Below are 17291 nucleotides of genomic sequence, written 5' to 3'. Positions count from 1 at the left end.
GCCAGGCGGGGGGACAGCACCGTGTGGGGGGGACACGGTGGTGGCGGGTGGGCGCCCAGCAGCTGCTCCTGTCCTGGGCCCACACGGCCTCAGGTTCAAAATGGTGCTGGGAAAGAGAGAACTGGGTGCAAAGCGATGTTTTTCGGAGTCACGGATGCGGAGGGATTGCTGCGGGCTGGACCTGCTGACGGGGCTGTGGTGTCCGCAGCAGCTTATCGCACGTTTTTCTCCCCCCCCCCCCCCCCGTTTCCACTTCGCCCGCTGTCCCCGCAGCCAAAGGGGGGAACTTTACAGGGGGAGGGCTGTGAGGGACGGGGGGCGGGAGGCTCCGAGCCACACCGGGCCGGGCTGGGCCGGGCCGAGCTGGGCCGGGCCGGGGCGGGGCCGGGCGGGGCCCGGGGCCATGTTCGGGGCTCCCCGGGGCGGAGGCCCCCGGCTGCCGGGGCCGAGCCATGTCCGCAGGTGAGGCTGAGGGGCCGGGGGGAAGGTGGCCGAGGAAGAGGAGGAGGAGGAAGGAGAGAGGGGGACCCGGCTGGGTGGGTCCTGGGGGGCACCGCAGCCTGCCCGAGCGGCGGGGGGGGCACCTTTGCCTGGGGAGAGAGCGTGGTGTTCGTGTGTATTTTCTAACAAGGGTTTGTCAAACAGCTGTGAGAAGAGCCTCGGCCGGCAGCTCGGGCAGGCGTGGGAAGGGGGAGGAAGGTTGTCCAAGTCCCCGCTCGGCTGTGGGACGAGCGCCGGGGTTGTTTACCTGGCAGCTGGCTCCTGGGGGGTGCGTGGGGAGCATGGGCAGGGAGGGACCCGGTGTGGGGGTACAGCGCTCTGCTGGAGGCTGGCCCGGGGTTTCTTATCCGAATATCCCCAATAGTCGCAATTAAATGCATTAATTCCGATTAGAAGGGCTCCAGCCCTCGCTTCGTTCTGTCGCTGGTCCCATTGCCCCACCTGGAAAGATGCTTAGGGCAAAGACCCGAATTTGGGGCTTATGGCCAAAACCTGTCCCGAGTCCCCGACAGACGAGGACTGCCCTGAGCGCCTCCCGCCCCAGCTGGGGACCTTCAGGTCACCTCGCAGAGCTGTGCCCACTCTGTATTTCTCTTGGCTCCGCTTCTTCAGGGCTAAAAGGCATTTCCATCCCACCCACCCCCCAGGGGACGGGGCCTGGAGGCTTCAGCCTGAATCTCCCCAGGCTGGAGGGAGACTGGTGCGGGGCGCCTCTGTGCTGGGCGAGCTGGCGGCCAGAGGGCAGGCAGGAGGAAAACAGCAGCCCCAGAGCGAGACCCGACTTCGTGTCGGCAGGGAACCGTCCTCTGGAGCTACGGAAACCTCTTCTGCGCGCTCGCTTGAGGTCAAAGCCCCGAGGGTTGTGTCTGGATCGCCAGCTCCTCCTTGCCAGCCACACGAAAATTGTGGGCAGAAAGGGAGCTCGTCGTTTTACAGCCTTCCCGTCATGATTTTCCCTCCCATCTCCCACATCCAAAGCGGAGCAGCTCTGTGCTGGCCGGGGCTGTGGCATCTGCTGATGCTCCTGACTTTTAGAAGCGGGTAAGGAGTGTGAAATGGGAAGCAGGGAGGCTATTTCTGTGTTTTATTGCTCTTGAATTCGTAGATCACCTAGGAACTGGAGTTCCGAGTAACAGCCGTGGGGCTCGTGTATTGATTTTTTTTTTTTATGCTTATTTATGGCTGATTTATGGTTTAGTCTTCTGTATTGTCTGCCTGGGACAGAGGTTAACAGAACGTGGGGAAGGTCTGCAGCGTGGGCCGCTGCTCCAGCGGGGCAGTTACACCACCGGCTCCACGCGGCTCTCTGTGGGAAGGCCATTCCTCCTTCACCGCAGCAATAAATATTTCGAGCTGCCTAATTATATTTTACTAGAAAACGGGTTAATTAAGAAATGCGCTAGCCTGAGTGATCTTCCTGGTAGTGCTGCAACACTCTGTGCTGGGGTGACTCAATGAACACGAGGGTTTGCCTGCAGCAAACCATGCAGGGATGGCTGTCAGCGGCTTAACCCGCAGGAACTAAGACCTCGAACTCCGGTGTTTTTAAATAAATGCATTTTTAAGCGAACTTTTGTTGTAAATGATCTGCAAGGTTTGTAAAACTCAACCATTTTTTTGTTTTGAGCCTGTCCACCACCATGCTGAGTGGTGTTGTTAACCTCCTGTGTTAGCTTTAATTAGTTCCAGATGCTTCAAACGTGCTCGTTAAAAACCAGCTTGCCTGATGGGCACCTGTAAGCTTGCTGACCCCGCCTGGGACAGGCTGGAAACAGGTAGCTGGAGAAATTCAGGCTCCTTTCAGAGTAAAGCAGCTGACACTGGATGTCACCATTGTACAGGAGAAACGGAACCGAGGCGGCTGGGACCTTCCTCTCGGTGCGTGACACGGGAAGAACAAGCTTTATCTGCTGTCTCCCATCCGTTCCCCCTAGGTAGTTTTGCTCCAAGCCCTCTCCTGAGAGTTGTGCTGTGATTCAGGCTTTGTGCTGCTCCTTGCATCGGAGCAGGACAGGTTGTCAGTCCTCTGGACTCGCTGTAATTGGCAGCGGGACCGCTCGGCAGGCTCTAATTGGTTTTGGTGGATAAACCTCTCAGACGAGTGGCAAAAGTTTTGTTTTGCCCTCTGTTAAATTGCAGGTTCGTGTGAGGTATTCACGTGTTTTCTGCCCAGAGTCTCTGGCCAAGTGTTTTCTGAAATGATGTAGGATGGTGGTTTAGGTTGCTAGCGAGAAGTCGGTGAAATCTTCAGTGAAAATAACGTGTGAATGCATTTATTTTCCCATCTATAAAAAAAAAAAGAGGATGTGTCTACATTTATTTTTATGTGGCTCTTACAAGTTTTTATAAGTGGTTCTCAGTCTTTACTTCTTTACGCTTGCAACGCCTGAAGCTGAAACGGATTTAAATGGGGTGGGGAAACGGCCTCGCTGCCCTGGTGTAATGAGACAAGCCCCTCTTCTTGTCCTCGTGCAGAGCAGAGGAACGCGCGCATCGTGACCACCACCCTGCTGCTCACTGAAGAAGTAACGCGGGAAGACCGGGGCTCGGAGGGGAGCTACGTCATGTACGGGGCCTCCTGTGCAGAGATCACCGAAGAAGCTGAATATGTGAAAAAGGTATTTGTGAAGCTGCTGTTGTTTCGTTCCTTTCTTCGCTTGGTAACACGGTGAGCAATCGTGATAGCTGCTGAAAGAGAAAATCCTGACCGTACGCGGTTGTTTACTAGAAACACTATTTTCTCCGCAGCGTTGCTTTAATTATAGTGTGCACTGTCTTGGTTAAACCACTCTGAAACTCGTGAGGTTTTTCCGCCCCTTGTTTAGGGTTGTTGCAAGAGATGCTTCTGTGCTGTCCCCACCCAAACTCGCAGCCCTTGCGAGGCGCAGCTGGGGACGCTTTGCGATAAGGAAGTGTTTAGGATGGGCGCCTTGTGCTTTACAGGTGACGGCAGCAGAGTGAGGTGGGAGCTGATGCATTAGAAAATAAAAGGATATAAGGATATAGCCTTACTGCAAAAAAGGATATATTCCGTGGTGGTGACATCAGCTCACGCAGGGTGTGTGAAGGGGTGCTCTGCTCGCTGCCAACACCACAACAAATAGCTAGAACATGCTTTTTTCTCTTTTCTTTTTTTCCCCTAAGAGATCTTGTGAGCAGTGGGACTCAGCCCAGTAGATCTGATGTCTTAGTTCTTTGCTCCAAACAACAGAGCAGCGATGATAACGTGCGAAAGCTGTTTTTCTGCATCCTAACTGTGAGCCTGAAGGAGCACAGGAATGAGTAAGGGGAAGGATCACTGGGCTGAAACGGTGCTCATTAAGAAATAATTGATCACAACAAGTTCTTCAAAATGCTTATTCCTTTTTCTGCTCAGGTGAGGAGTGAGGCGGAAGAAAAGAAGCGAAAAGAAAGTGATTTATGGTTTGAACTCCTTGAAATGTACAGGCAGCCCTTTGTTTTTAGGGGTTTATTTTTAACAAACGAACTCGGCGGAAAGTAAGAATGGCCTCACCTGCCATAGGCATGCTGCGATCATCTACAAGCTAATTATTCGTGCGGAGTAACAATGCAGGGAGCAGAAGGCAGCTATTTGTAAGGACTGACGTGCTAAGGCTTTAAAATGTGAAGCCCTGGAGAGCCGTGCAGCCGGGAGCTCTGCTGGCCCTCGGGTAGGGCTGGCTGCTCTGCAAAGCTGCCTCCTGGGAAAAGGAAAGGGGTGCTTGCAAGAAACCAGCCTGTTTTAGGGGCTCAGTCATCAGCATCAACTGCTCAGGCTGTTTTTCCGATCCCTTGAGCTTGCTTTCCACGTGTGTTTCCTTTAGCAGCACCCTCCGGTGCCGGGCGGTAGCCCAGAGCCCAGGAGCGGCGGCTGGGGCTCGAGCTGCAGCCCCGTGGCGGCGAAGATGAGGGAAACAGAGAGGCAGCTGCTGCTGGTCAGCAGGGAGAACCAGGTGCTACGGATCAAGGTGCGTGCTGGGGCTTCCCAAGGTCTCACCCGTGCCTCGTGGCCCAGAGGACAACTGGTTTTGGGGAAGAGGCAGAGCTGCCTTTGCTTCGCCAGCTGGTGCGAGCTGCTCTGTTCTGCCAGACCATGAGATTTGTGTTAAAGCTGCTTCACACGCGCAATTTGTGGGCGGTGAGACAATGTAGTGCTGCTGGTGGCTGACAGCAGAGGTGTTCAGGAGCAGTTCGAAGCACCTCGCTCCTTTTAAACCATCGTCCTTTGTCAAGGAGGGGTGCTTCAGTGCTGAATAAATCTGCCTTTGTCTAGAAACTGAACTGCCTGTTGCACGCTGCTGGCAGGTGGGTAGGATTATTGTTCTTTGACAAGGGAAAATACTGAAAATTGATCTTATAGGGTGCTTGTGTTTTGACACGTGATTATAACATTGTTTTTAAAGCACCATATATGCTTATTGTGAAATTCCCTTTCTAGCTGGAAGCCACAAGGGAAGCGGGCGTGCAGGCTCTCCGAGCTGCCTCCCAGAAACTCTATGAGAACTACCAGACTCGGTCAGAAGAACTCCGAAAAGCTCATGAGGATGAGAAGAAGCAAATACAGGTACAGATCTCCCTGCGTGGGGGCACGATGGTTCTGCTCAGGTATCGAGCTGTTACAGGAAGGTGTTTCTTGTGTCCAGTTAACTTGCGGCTGCTCTGAGGTGTGGGGTGGGAAAGCTGGGGCCCAGATACAAATGGATTTTTGGAATGAGTGAGTTTAGGAGCTCTTTGTCCGCAGAGGGGGATGTTTCCTACTGTGGGTCAAGCCTGCGGGTACTTGGAGCCCCCAAAATCGCAGTGGGGTCCTGTGCCCACGCACACCTTGAACCACCCTCCTTGCTCGCAGGCCCGCAGCGGGGAACAGGAAGAGAAGCTCCAGCAGAAGGAGGAGAAGGCCAGGCGGCTCGCTGGCGACGTGGAGGAGAGGTGCGCCCGCATCGCGGGCATGGAGCAGCGCGTGCGGAGGATGGAGGAGGTGGGCGCCGCAAGGGTTGAAAAAATATTTCTGAAGGATTTGTGGTCTTCTGGTACCACAGCGTCCTGTAAAGAGAGGTGGCTGTAGCGCTCAGGTGGTTCCCACTGGCGGCTGAGCACGGCCACTCTCAAGATGTGAAATTTTTGCTAACTAAATATAGGCAAAAACTTTTTTTAAGAGTGAATTTTCTCACGGTAAATCAGTACGCTGCCATCCCTTTGTGGGTTGGTTTAGAGAGGTCAGACTGTTCTGTATCTGCAGCTGGAGCTGAGGTTGATGTAGGTGGCTATTGCTGAATTTTTGGAGACTGGCTAGAGCGGTCGGACCTAAGGCCAAATGTCTCTTTGTAATGAAATGACAGGGCGTGTAATACCACTCTCATAAAACTCTGTTTCCTCAGGAAAAGAAAACCCTGATAGAAAAGAAAATGTCCTATGAAAAGATGCTTCTGCAGATGATGTCGAGGAATGAAGACAGCAAACGGTGATTACATGCACGTGGTGCAGTGCTCCCCTTGTTTCTGGGGGGTGACTTGGTGTAGGGTATCGCCACCTGCCCGCCCCATGGGGCTCCCGGAGCCTCTGCAGCCCCCCTTACAACTTTTTTTTAATATCAGATAACGCTTTATTGCTTATGAACTTGTTGGCGACTTCAGCCTGTGGAGTTATTGATGATTTTAATGATCAACAGGGATTCGGGTTGGTGGGTGGTCCTGCCCCACAGTCTGGTTTATTTTGTGGGGTTTATTTTATGGGTTCACTTGCCCTGCTCAGCAGAGAAGCCTCTCTACGCGTATATGCTCGCGCTCACCCCGTGCTCCTGTCCCCAGGTGCCTGGCCGTGCAGCAGGACATCGCCACGCTGCGGGAGCAGATCGGCCACCTGCAGCGCCTGATCGGGGCACAGCACCAGAGCCTGCGCCGCGTCATCCAGGAGGTGAGGCCCTGCAGCAGGGGAGCAGAGGCCTGGCCCTGCGATTAATGCAGAGCAGGCATCACCCCCAAAATTGGGATTATTGGGGTGGATGGGGCGAGCTCGGGCTGTAAACCTGCTGTCATGAACAGCCCTCATCGCGAATTTCTTCCCAACACGTAATCTGTCGGCTCTCTTTTAGTTTAAAGCCATTACCCCTTGTCCTGTCACTCCCTGATAAAGTCCCTCTCCCCAAACCAGGGGCCTAGATCCTAGAAAGACTCCGGCAAAGTTAAAAGCAATCAGCCCCCTTCCCCAAGTAACTATACAACGTGAACTGCTTTTACTTGCTGACTTTTAAAATATATTTATTCCCGCTGCACGCTCCTCACAGAAGGCTGGCCTGCCTTTTCCCAAGCAGTTAAGGCAAGTCCCCACACCACTTAGCTGTCACAAGAACCTTCCTGCACGTACACCAGCACGAGGCAGACTAAGGAAAATGCGACACCGTGTGTTGGGAAATTGTCTTATGCGTTGGGCAATCACTTAGCTCCAGTTTTTCCTCTGGTGAAAGAAGTGGCTGCAATCCCCCTGGCGTGGCAGGACAGTTAACGCTGTGGTTTCGCTTGTTTTTCGTGTTTCGAACCTCTTGCAAACTTCCTTTCCTAACTTCTAGGTGGAGGAACTGAACGAAGAACTCAAAATCCAGGACAAAAAAATAGAAGACCTGACGGAAAAGGTGACGGCGCTTGAGACTCAGGTAAGGTCAGGAAGGAGGAAGAGGCATTAAGAGAGATCAGCAGTGGTCCCATGAAATCCTCTTGTTTCTCGGGTGGGGAAACATCAGGGGAGAGGGCAGCAAAAAGCAGGGAGGGCCCTGCAGGCTGCTGAGCTGGGGGCAGCGCCTGGCTGTTATTTATTTGCATTACATCTTATTTTTTTCCCCCTGCAGAATAAAGAACTAAAAGACAGAGTGGCGTTATGGTCCGGCCAGCCCAAGACAAAAGTTTCAAAAGCTGTCCTGACAGAGTGAGTGCCTCTGCCTGCGGAGGTTTGGGCAAACTGATTCGGGCCTTGGTGGAAGGGAGCAGATCCACGGCCTGCAGAGGATCCCTCCCTGATGCAGGAAAGGGATCCACGAGCCTGAGGGACGGAGGTCGCTCTGTCCTGGGCAGGTGTTGGGCTCAGCACGGGGCTCTGCAGGGGCTCACGGGAGTCCTGGCTGCCTGGGGGCAGAGCTGCCCTCGGGAAACCAAGGTTTGGGGTCAGCTGCCCCACACGCAGGGCAGCAGTTCTGCGTCACTGGTGGTGTGAGCATGGGTGTGTAGAGAGGGGTGGCTTTGTGATGGGTTTTCAAGAAAAACAGAGGCGTGGGAAGGTTTCTGAGCGATCCCTGCTTTTCTCTGCCTCACTCCGCAGCCCCCTGCGGGACTACAGGGCATCCCCTTACCTGCTGCTGACCAGGATGAAGAAGCAGGACAGCTGAACGAAGTACTGGGCGCGCATCTCCGGCCTTTGGCAGGAGGACTTCTTGCGTTGCAACGCGCCTTCGACACGTGCCGCTTTTCTCCGAGACGCTGGTGCAGAAGGGGTGCCGCGGAGCTGCTCCTGGAAGGATAAGCCTGGAAACGAGGCACGAGGTGACGAGACAGCCCAGGGGCTGCTGCACACGGGGGGCTCCCCGACTGAGGACTGAGCCGATCCCTCGGTGGTAAACCAGCTTCCGTTTTCCTGAACGCTTTCCACGGTGAGTGGCGGCTTTTGTGCCCCAGTCGGTGCGAGGATGAAGCTCCGCGTTCAGCCTCCCCTTCACCCGAAATCCCGTTTGCGTGGGATTGGCCTCGTTCCCTGGATGGTTTCTGGCATTTATGACCTCGTTTCAATCCAGCATCATCAAAGGGGGATGAGCAGCCCCTGCTCTCTGCACTGGTGCCCAGGTGCAGGTAACACCTCGCCCATCCTACCCCTGTGCCCAGAACAGGCCCGTCCCTCTGCTCTCACACCAAAGCGCGCTGGGGACCGGCTGTCCCTTGTTCGAGATGTCACCTCGTGGTGTGACTCGTGTCCCCCGCGTGAGTGACGCTATTTGCACGTGCACCTTTACCTCTGCGCCAGGCTCCTGCGCGCGTTAGGGGAAGGAAAGCCAAAGCGTTGCGTAGTCTGGAGTTTGCCTTCTCACCTGTGTCACAAATAGCAGTATTTTGGAAAAAAAGTAGTATTGATCCTTAAATAAGACTTGAATATACCCAGTTTGTCTCTTCCTTTTCTTGTCTTGCTTCAGAAGCGCTGCTCAAACGTAGCGTCGCTTGGGGATTACCTCTGCTAAGGTGCACGTAAAGGCCTGGTGCTGCAGGGACTCCAGGCGCAGGCGAGCGGTGGTGCCCGCTGGGGTTATCCTCACACCAGTGCTGGCTTTGCAGAGCTTCGCGCAGTGCCCGTGGTACGTTGCACCTCTCTCGTGGGAAGGTGGTGAGCTGGTGTTCAGGTCCTCGGGGAGAAACTGAGCTCAACTGCAGGTCAGGAAAAAAAAAAAATAACCGCTTTCCCCCCAAACAGCTGAGCCAGCCGCTTAAAAACGTACTTTTATTCTGAAAATAACAGTGCAGAAACCGGATCACAGGAATACATTCCTCAGCTGTGTTACACAGACCCACACGGGGGGAGGGGGGGGATCATCTGACAGCATGGTTTGAAGCCACAGGTGCTTTGGCACAAAAAAAGTGACAGTAACATTGTTAAAGCAAGCGCCATGGTCCCAGCGAGGGGGCAGCTATAATGAAAATACTCTCTGCGTTCGAGATCTAGTGTCAGCCACGCTCATGTCACTAGATCTGCCGCAGACGAACGTAAACCATGCTTACCCTAGCACAACAGAAGAAACCACTCGGAAAGGAACTGACAGAGGCTCCTTAGTGTTTTTGCCTGGAAGATGAAAGATACCGCAACGAAACCGAAGAGCAATTCGACGTCCGTGAGTAAGTTGGTAAGAGACAAGAGGCTTTTTTCGTAATACACAGTTTGTCCATCAAAGCCCTATTGCACAATGAGGACTGACGACTTTAGGGTTTATTTTCTAAAGTTTTCACTAGGTAACTGTAAAAGCACAAAGCAAAGAATCACTTCCTCTGTTGCCTTTAACGAGGTTAGATAGAAATAATAATAAGTTACAAACAGATCTGCCCAGCACCTAAGAGCATAATTCTAAGCCAGATAGCATCCTCTTGGGGAAAAAAAGAACAAAACTCATCCTATGTGGGGGGGTGCACTTCTGGTTTTCTTTCGGGGGAAGAGGGGCAGGGATTGATTTGTTTTAAAGTAAAAGAATTATAAAAGACAGAAAAGAAGCTGTGAAAATTTGGCTCTCTCTTTAAAGGTGTCTCAAGCCAGGTCTCACAGCAGTCAGGTTAAAAAAAAACCAACTCATTTTAACGTTTTCATGTCAGTTACAAGACATTGATTTTTTTTCCCTTTTCCTTTTCTTTGTGCAATATCAGAGCATGGTCTGAAACGCCTACAGCATTCGCACACGTAAAAATAGCAGTCACTGGAGGTTATTTTTTACACCACCTACGTTTCTAGGGTTATAGTGACGGGAATACAAATTTTAAAATAACAGCTCAATTTTTTTTTCATTTTGTTTTACGTTTAGGCTGAAAAAAAAAGCTAGTTACATCCAGGAGCTGAAGTAGATCTAGGAGATAAAAACCTCTTACCTTGAAATAGCCCCAAGGAGTTGCTATGGAGCAGGTATCAAAATCACATCTCGTACAACTTTTAATAAGGTTTCTTACAGGATCCAATCCTCTAAAATGTAAATGGAGGTGTGACAACCCTTTACACAGTCAGAAGAAGGAATGCTTAGCCTTCAGAAAACACTTTAAGGCAATGGGTTTTTATAAAATTACCAAGCCAGCAACCACAGCCACTGCTCTCAGCTCCATCACACCCTCCTGAGGCCATGCGCAGCTGCAGGAGCAGCAGCAAATTCCCCATCCATCCCTTCTGCTTTTAAAAAAAGCATCTTTCAGGCACCCAACATTTTTTATTTTAACTGCCTTTCCTCTTGCAAATGTCCCAAGAAAGCTGCTGAAAGCGAAGGCAATAGAGAAGATGAGTTATTTAAGCCCCTCGTGCTGCTTTCCCACCACCTTTAGCAGGCACGGAGCCTGCTGGGGGTGACAAGGGGCAGTGGCCCCAGCTGGACAGGGAAATGTGGAGCGGGGAAACCCCATCAGCTGGGGGCACTGGTACCCGCAGGGCATCCTGCTGGCCGTGCCAGCCTGCTTCATGGGGACACGGCACATCAGATCGAGAAAAGAAACACGTTAAAAAGCTAATCCCAGATAAAAATATTCCGTAAAATGGAAACTGAAGCTTAAATGATTGCAAAGCCTAAGCCGTGTGATTTGCCATACCCTGTAGCCTGCCTTTAAGCAGTGCCTGGACCCCCCCCGCAACATCAAACCCTACCACAGGCAACAGATCCAACTTGTAAGGCCTTCTGGAGAGCGTATGCTCAAGTGTCTTAAAAACTGCACTGAAGCACAGTCAGTAGTACCCTCCTACCATTCTTCAGTTGATTAATTTTCTTTTTTTAAATCACTAGACACTATTAAACAACAATACAAAAAAAAAAAAAACACAACATTCATACCTGTGCTGCCCTGCGCTTCCCAGCCAGCCCCAGCTACCCGACCCCTTCCACCAGACCAGATTCAACAAAGTCTGCTAACTTGAGCCGTCCTGTAAACACCAGAGCCTGAGACAGCTGCCAGAGACAAGGAAAACATCTATACAGAGAGACAAGGAAACAAAATTCTAGTCTCTGTGAGATCCTGCAGGTTGGACCTGTAAAGGACTGGCCTTGCCGTCACCTCTGTCGACGCACAGCGCTACTGAGTCGGGAAATTACTACACAGAGCACAATAAAGCCTGCAGCGAGAGCACTTACTGGACGGCTGCTGAAAAGCTGCAAGAAGATGCTTCTACAGGGACACAAAAAGACGCCTTGAAAAAAAGCACTATGTCTAGACTGAAATTCAGACGCAGGCCAAGAGGGTCGGAATACTTGCGCTTAATTCCTAGCATCAAACCGGACAAAGCATCGCTGGACCTCCTCTCCCTCTCCACCCCTCGCGTGGGATGCCTAGCAGGCTCGCAAACAAGCTGTACTTGGCCTCAAAAGCAACTGCTTCCAATTCAAAGACCTATAAGGAAGTTCTGCAACAGCAGGCTTCGAATTCAAGATCTGCTGGGGTGGGGTAAGGCCATATCCAGCCAGAGAGATTAAATGAAAGCAAATTCATTTCCAAGGCCACTGTCCCAGAGCCACTTTTAGGGCAGAACACGGTAGAGTGAAACACTTCCCCCCACGGGAGCGCAAAAAGGGGGAAAACAGCAGGGTTTGGCACCTGGGAGGGATACGTTCAGGAGTGCAGAGTGTAATCAGAAGGGTCAGAACCAGCAAATAAAGCGCTGTGCCAGCGTGCTGGGCTTTAGTCCCTCCACAACAGGCTTCCTGCGGGACAGCACCATCCATCACGCGGATGACTCAGGTGTGGCCTTTCTTTGCTGCGGTTCCCATTGTTTCCAGGACGTTACACACATACAACCTGGGAACTTTAACGCTGCTCTCGCTCTCAGTCTGAGCTGCTCCCGAGCCAAGGAGTGGCTCTGAGGCACCCGTGCAGGGCTGCAGCTGCTTAGCAGGGGATAAAAAAAGGGAGCAAGAGTCAAATGTAGATGGAGAGGGGACAAGACAGGGTTTTTAGCAAGTCTGTTACCTGTTTTTTTTCAAGGAGGGTTAACCTAATAAACAACAAAGCTGTTGGCAGGCATTTAGAATCACTTATTACTTCCTTACTTTAATACCTGAGAGCTACCACACAAAACCTACGTGCAGCAGGTAAGAAACATACTTCCATTTCTCTCCCTTTTCCTGCAAACAAATCCTTTTGGAATAATGGTTTCATCTGCTTCGTTTTTTTAAAAAACACATAATAATAATAATTAGCTTCCTGTATTAGCAAGGAACAAAACTTTTGCTAGAGTCATTTCCCTTTCATTCCTATATGGATCCCTTGAGTAATAAATAGTGCAACAGCTGGCCGTAAGTTAACTCAGTCAAGCACAGGAATACATACACCTGGCTGTATATTATTCACCATATATGCACATGTATATTCACCACACTTTAGGCACAGCCTGTCACTTCAATAATCTTTACAGTCTCCAAGTGGGATTCGTGGTCTGGTAATTGCAGCGATTTGGTTACTCACCCAAACGATCTGCTCCTGTGGACGTACCGTCTGCCCCCGCTGACACGCCAAATCATCCACTAAACATCATTTTATGAGCTGGGTGGAAGAATCTGTCATTTTTTTCATTTTTTTCAGCGGTGAATCTGGTAAATCCTCTGTTTCTGGGAAGCGCTGAAACACTTTATGAGCTTGCTATTCACAAAGTATGCAATTGTGACTCGACCAAAGCTGAAAACATTTACATAAATGAACGGCTGCGGTTCTGCCAACCCAACCAACCAAGCCTAACTTGTAAAGAGATCTGCCCCTTCCTCCCCTGAATGATTTTTAAGTAGCTTAAAGCGCAATAACCACAAATAGACCTTTAACTACCAGCTGTATAAAACCCAAACTGTTAGTCTATAAAAAAAGGACGGGATAAACTCTATGCTGTAACCTGGTTTAGAAAATGATCTCTTCGCTTATAAATATAGTATTTTTTCTTTACTTTTTCCTGTATTTATCTGTGCTCGTGATAAGCAGCTTGCTATTTCACTAGAAGTGGTTTTCACCCCTAGAAGAAATCCTTTGCAATCCACCCCGCTGCTGCAGCACACCAGCAGAATAACTTCTGTCCCAAAATACCTGGCAAGCCGTGCAACACGTCTTTATCCGGAGCCGGTCACATATTCTGTACAGAATTTAAGAGACAATTGTCCTGTCGTCTCCTGCTGAAAGCCTGCGTGTACAGAGGACCTGACCAAACCTGCGCGATAACCTCGAGGACCTCTCAGCGTGGCACGATTTGCAGTTCCCTTTTAGGCAGTGCAATACATTCACAAGTTCCCATATCCTACCTGGGATATGTAGTTAATACACCCCATCCCCCCCCAAAAAAAGAAAAAAGAAAAAGAAAGAAACGGGACAGTTTCCTCAAAAGGGGGAGACAATTATTTTTTGCTAATGGCAAGATTCAAAAGGTGCTTCATAAAATATAGTTGATATCTGTTCCCATGCATTACATTCCCATCTGTATAAACTGTCCCTGCAGTGCCAGAATCCCTCTCAATACAACATTTTTTTCCTGTAACGCTCCAATCCCTGCTTGGATTGTTGGCAACATCAGCAATGCTGCACAATTCCCTGATAATTTTTTTTTTTTTTTTTTAATTAAATGCCCTTCTTCCTGCCCCCAAGCCCAAAACGCACGCACACGGACACGCACGCCACCCCCAAGCAGCTTCTCAGTGACTCAGTCGGGACAGCTTCACAGCTCCGCACTCCGTGCAAGCGAGAAAGTTTTTCCGAAGAGGCCACGCACAACCTTTCGTATCTCTGCCTTCGAAAACACGCGGGCCCTGATGCAGATTAAGAACCGTAAAGAAAAAAGATTCCGTGGAAAAATGGCACAGACCTAGAAAACCACCCACCGCCATTTAAATTTCAATATCCAGCTGATGTAGACAATATATTCTTCCCCCCCCCTTTTTTTTTCTTATATATATTTTGAATAGAGCTACTTTCCTCTGTTCAGCATCCCGATCACAAAACAACTAAAGATGAGGGCCGAGGGAACGGGAGAGCGGGGAAGAGCAGGTGGGAGAATTATTCAGGACGATGACACCGTATCAGGAATAATTATTTCAGCACAAGAGCCTCACCGCAATACAGGTTTTAGGTTTTGAAACCAGTTCTTTGGAGGAAAAAAAATGCACGATCCCACTAACACGATGGAACTTTGCTTCTGTGCACGGCTCGACGGAGCAGGTTTGAATTGGGTGGTAGGTCAGCCATGTTCTGATGCGATATTTTCGCCGGTCCTCACAGTTTAGAGGCGAGGTTTAGCAGGCACACTTCTTCTCCTCCGGCTTTGCCGAATCCAGCTTCCCCGAGCTTCCTCCGTTGGCTGTGTCAGAGACTTGCGTCTTGTCCACGCACTGCTCCATGCGTTTCATTATCAAGTCCAGCAGCGTGTCCACGGCCTTCTCCACGTTCTGGCCGGTAGCAGCACTTGTTTCAAAGTAGGGGATGCTAGGGCGAAAAGGAAAAGGTTTACTGGAGAGGCTTTTAAGGCAACGGAGACTGAACTCTTGGTAAGACTCCTGGCCCAGCTATCGGTGGTGGGTTTAGCGTTAATGAAAACAGTGTGAGAGGTTTCTGGGGTTGTTGGACTCTATTTCCCTGCTCGCCAGAACCCGAACTCCTGTTCCTAGCACATGGTGGTGTCACGATATGCACACAAAGCAGAATCATTAATTAAAAAAAAAATAAATCTGTCCTGACATTTTGACTTCAAATAGTAAGAACGTCAACACAAACCTCGCCTGAAAGTCCTTCAGGTAACCAGAGCGTCTGCTTTAAAGAGAAACCGTGGTCTGCATCACAGAAAGTTTCAGGGACCGTACGACATAGCGTGTCACTGCAGGCTGTGTGGTTTCTCTAACAGGCATACTTATCAAAATATTTAGAAAAAATTACAGTATGTCTTTCAGTTGTTCAGAAATTCCTGACCCACAGCGGATGGATAAGGCAAAAACTGTTTCCCAACTTAGAACAGGGAGAGATTTTTCCCATATTTAAGGTGGAGATTATTTTTTTCCCCCAGGTATTGAAGAAAACATCAAAAATGTCCTTAATTTTTGCTCCTTTTGAGAACAATTTCTATAGGCAAGTTTCTTTAACAGATTTAAAACGGAGGCCTTCTTATTTTAATGCCGAGGTGAGCACAGTTTCTACACCTTTCTCATATGCTCTCTGGATGCCGAATCCTTTCACGTAAGCTTTCCATTCCTCCCAATTTCCTTCCAACCCAGAACTGGCACAGTACCGCAGAGATGCCCCATTACTGCCACTTTTGTCCCGGTCTTTACGCCTTCCAACTTCAGCAAGCGTTAAACCCACTGAGCGCTGGCTCCAGCGCAGAGCTGAAACGCAGCCAGGCACCAGCGCGGGCTCAGCCAGCACCCAGCCACGTGTCTGAGCGAAGACGTACCTCCTACACCAGCCTGCGTGCCACAGTTCCTGCAAGTCTCTGACTCACACCTCGGGTTGTAATCTACTGCAAATGCAGGCATTTGCCTGTTCCGAAAACACACCAAACCTGTGCTCCTTTTTCATACGTGAGCACCTACCCAGCTCCGGCACCTCCCCTCTCTCCCGGAACGCTGCTTCCTACACAGAACCTCTGCCAAAACACGATTTGAAAAGCCCACGCAGGCAGACGCATTTATGTCCACTATTTTAAAGTAACACTTATTTTTCCTGTAAAGACGACGCCTGTATCACATCATCATGATCTAGATGTTTTATGGTTTTTTGTGTTTCGTGCTATTTCCTACTCAAACAGGTTGATCTGAAAGCGTGACAAGCTAGGATCACTACAGAAGGCGTGTGATACTGCGCTGACTACATACCTTAGAGTACCTCTTTCTTGCAAGAGTCTCCAGCCAGTCATCAGCTATACTTCCAACAACCGTAACATTAAATTTTGCTTCTGCCATAATGTGCTTACCCGTATTTGTCTGCCAGATCTTTTGCTTGCCTTTCGTTTACCTCCCTTTGGTCGGATAAATCAGCTTTATTACCAATTAACACGATATCTGGATTCTCACAATATGCATTGGCTTGCAGCTGACCTAGAAGGAAAAATAAACAGGAGAGTTAAGAGAATGCTGGAAGTGCCTTAGAGACTCAGACTGCTGACAAAACAATCCAAAAGGCCTGCAACACAGAAGAAAGTAGGGACTCAACTTGGTAAGCAGTGGAAGATTGCGATGACACCAACCTTTTAGTGGGAGGAATCTCTGAAGAAATTCAGCTAGTATATAAAATCTGATGGAGCTGTTTTCACAAATCTGCCTGGATTCTTGCATCATCCCCACTTCAGCTCACTGGCTGGAAAGCTACCAGCTGGAAAAGCAGCAACCTCCGTCCTTCCAGAACTCTAAATACCCTCAATTAAATACAAACTTTAAGAATTTAACCTTTCTTTCACTTTTAGTCAGGTGGTTGTCCCAATAAAAACTCCCTACAGGTGCCAGCTGTAATTCCATTTGCCTTGTTAAGGGTCAGAATACATTCAGCTGTTCAGTTAGTAAGGCAAATACTATCTGCTTCCAAACAAGAACTTCAAAGACCGATTTTAATCAAAACCTCAAAAGCAGGAAGGAATCTCATTCTGTTTTGCTAATACAAATCACACCATTAAACTAAACAGCATTTCCCAAGCTCCTTTGTATCATCTCAGATAAGGAGACTGGCCAAAGAAGTGTCAAATACCAGAAATTTTCAAGAGGCGACAGATTTGTTTGGATTGTACCAAATCCAAACAAGATTATCAAGTATGTGTTCAGAAGTCTACCATGCAAAAAAAATAGAAGAAAAGCGTGCATCTTTCAAATCTGATGAAACTTTCGCCCCAAACCAAAGGGCGTATCCTGCTCGAGGCAAGTCAGCGTAGCCCAAAGTAAGTCACAACAGGGTGCCACACTCCACAGGACCACAATCCACGTCCTCCTACCTCTGGCAGCCCTTCAGTTGTAATGGCGCATGCAAGGATGACAACTCATCTCATGTGCATCTCAAACCTTGATCCGGAGCAGAGGTGCTTTAGAGCACACAGGCTGTGAGTACCTCACATATGGCCGCTTTAGACATAAATAC

At 49.8% G+C, this 17291-nt stretch overlaps 2 protein-coding genes across 6 annotated transcripts in view; one reads left to right on the top strand and one right to left on the bottom strand.

The window, feature by feature from the left end:
* The first annotated feature begins 334 nt into the window (after positions 1–334).
* Positions 335–11030, top strand: LOC310888623 (coiled-coil domain-containing protein 68-like). The gene is made up of 10 exons (XM_083815510.1): positions 335–462; positions 2977–3119; positions 4326–4469; positions 4940–5065; positions 5351–5479; positions 5880–5962; positions 6309–6414; positions 7067–7150; positions 7343–7419; positions 7810–11030. Exons 1-10 carry the CDS (start codon positions 453–455, stop codon positions 7874–7876), a joined length of 969 nt encoding a protein of 322 aa, XP_083671636.1. The 5' UTR covers positions 335–452; the 3' UTR covers positions 7877–11030.
* Positions 8961–17291, bottom strand: part of LOC310888622 (ras-related protein Rab-27B) — a 23458-nt gene continuing 15127 nt past the window's right edge. For all 5 annotated transcript variants that reach the window (XM_083815508.1, XM_083815507.1, XM_083815505.1 and 2 more), the window contains 2 exons: positions 16141–16264; positions 8961–14660 (listed from right to left, as the gene is read on the bottom strand). In XM_083815508.1, the coding sequence (XP_083671634.1) occupies positions 14471–14660; positions 16141–16264 (314 nt within the window). In that variant the 3' untranslated portion in view covers positions 8961–14470. The remainder of the gene's footprint in view (positions 14661–16140; positions 16265–17291) is intronic.

The sequence above is a fragment of the Anser anser genome (assembly GCF_964211835.1).
Source record: "Anser anser genome assembly, chromosome: W".
Taxonomy (NCBI): Eukaryota; Metazoa; Chordata; class Aves; order Anseriformes; family Anatidae; genus Anser; species Anser anser.
This window is presented reverse-complemented; position numbering and strand designations above follow the sequence as displayed.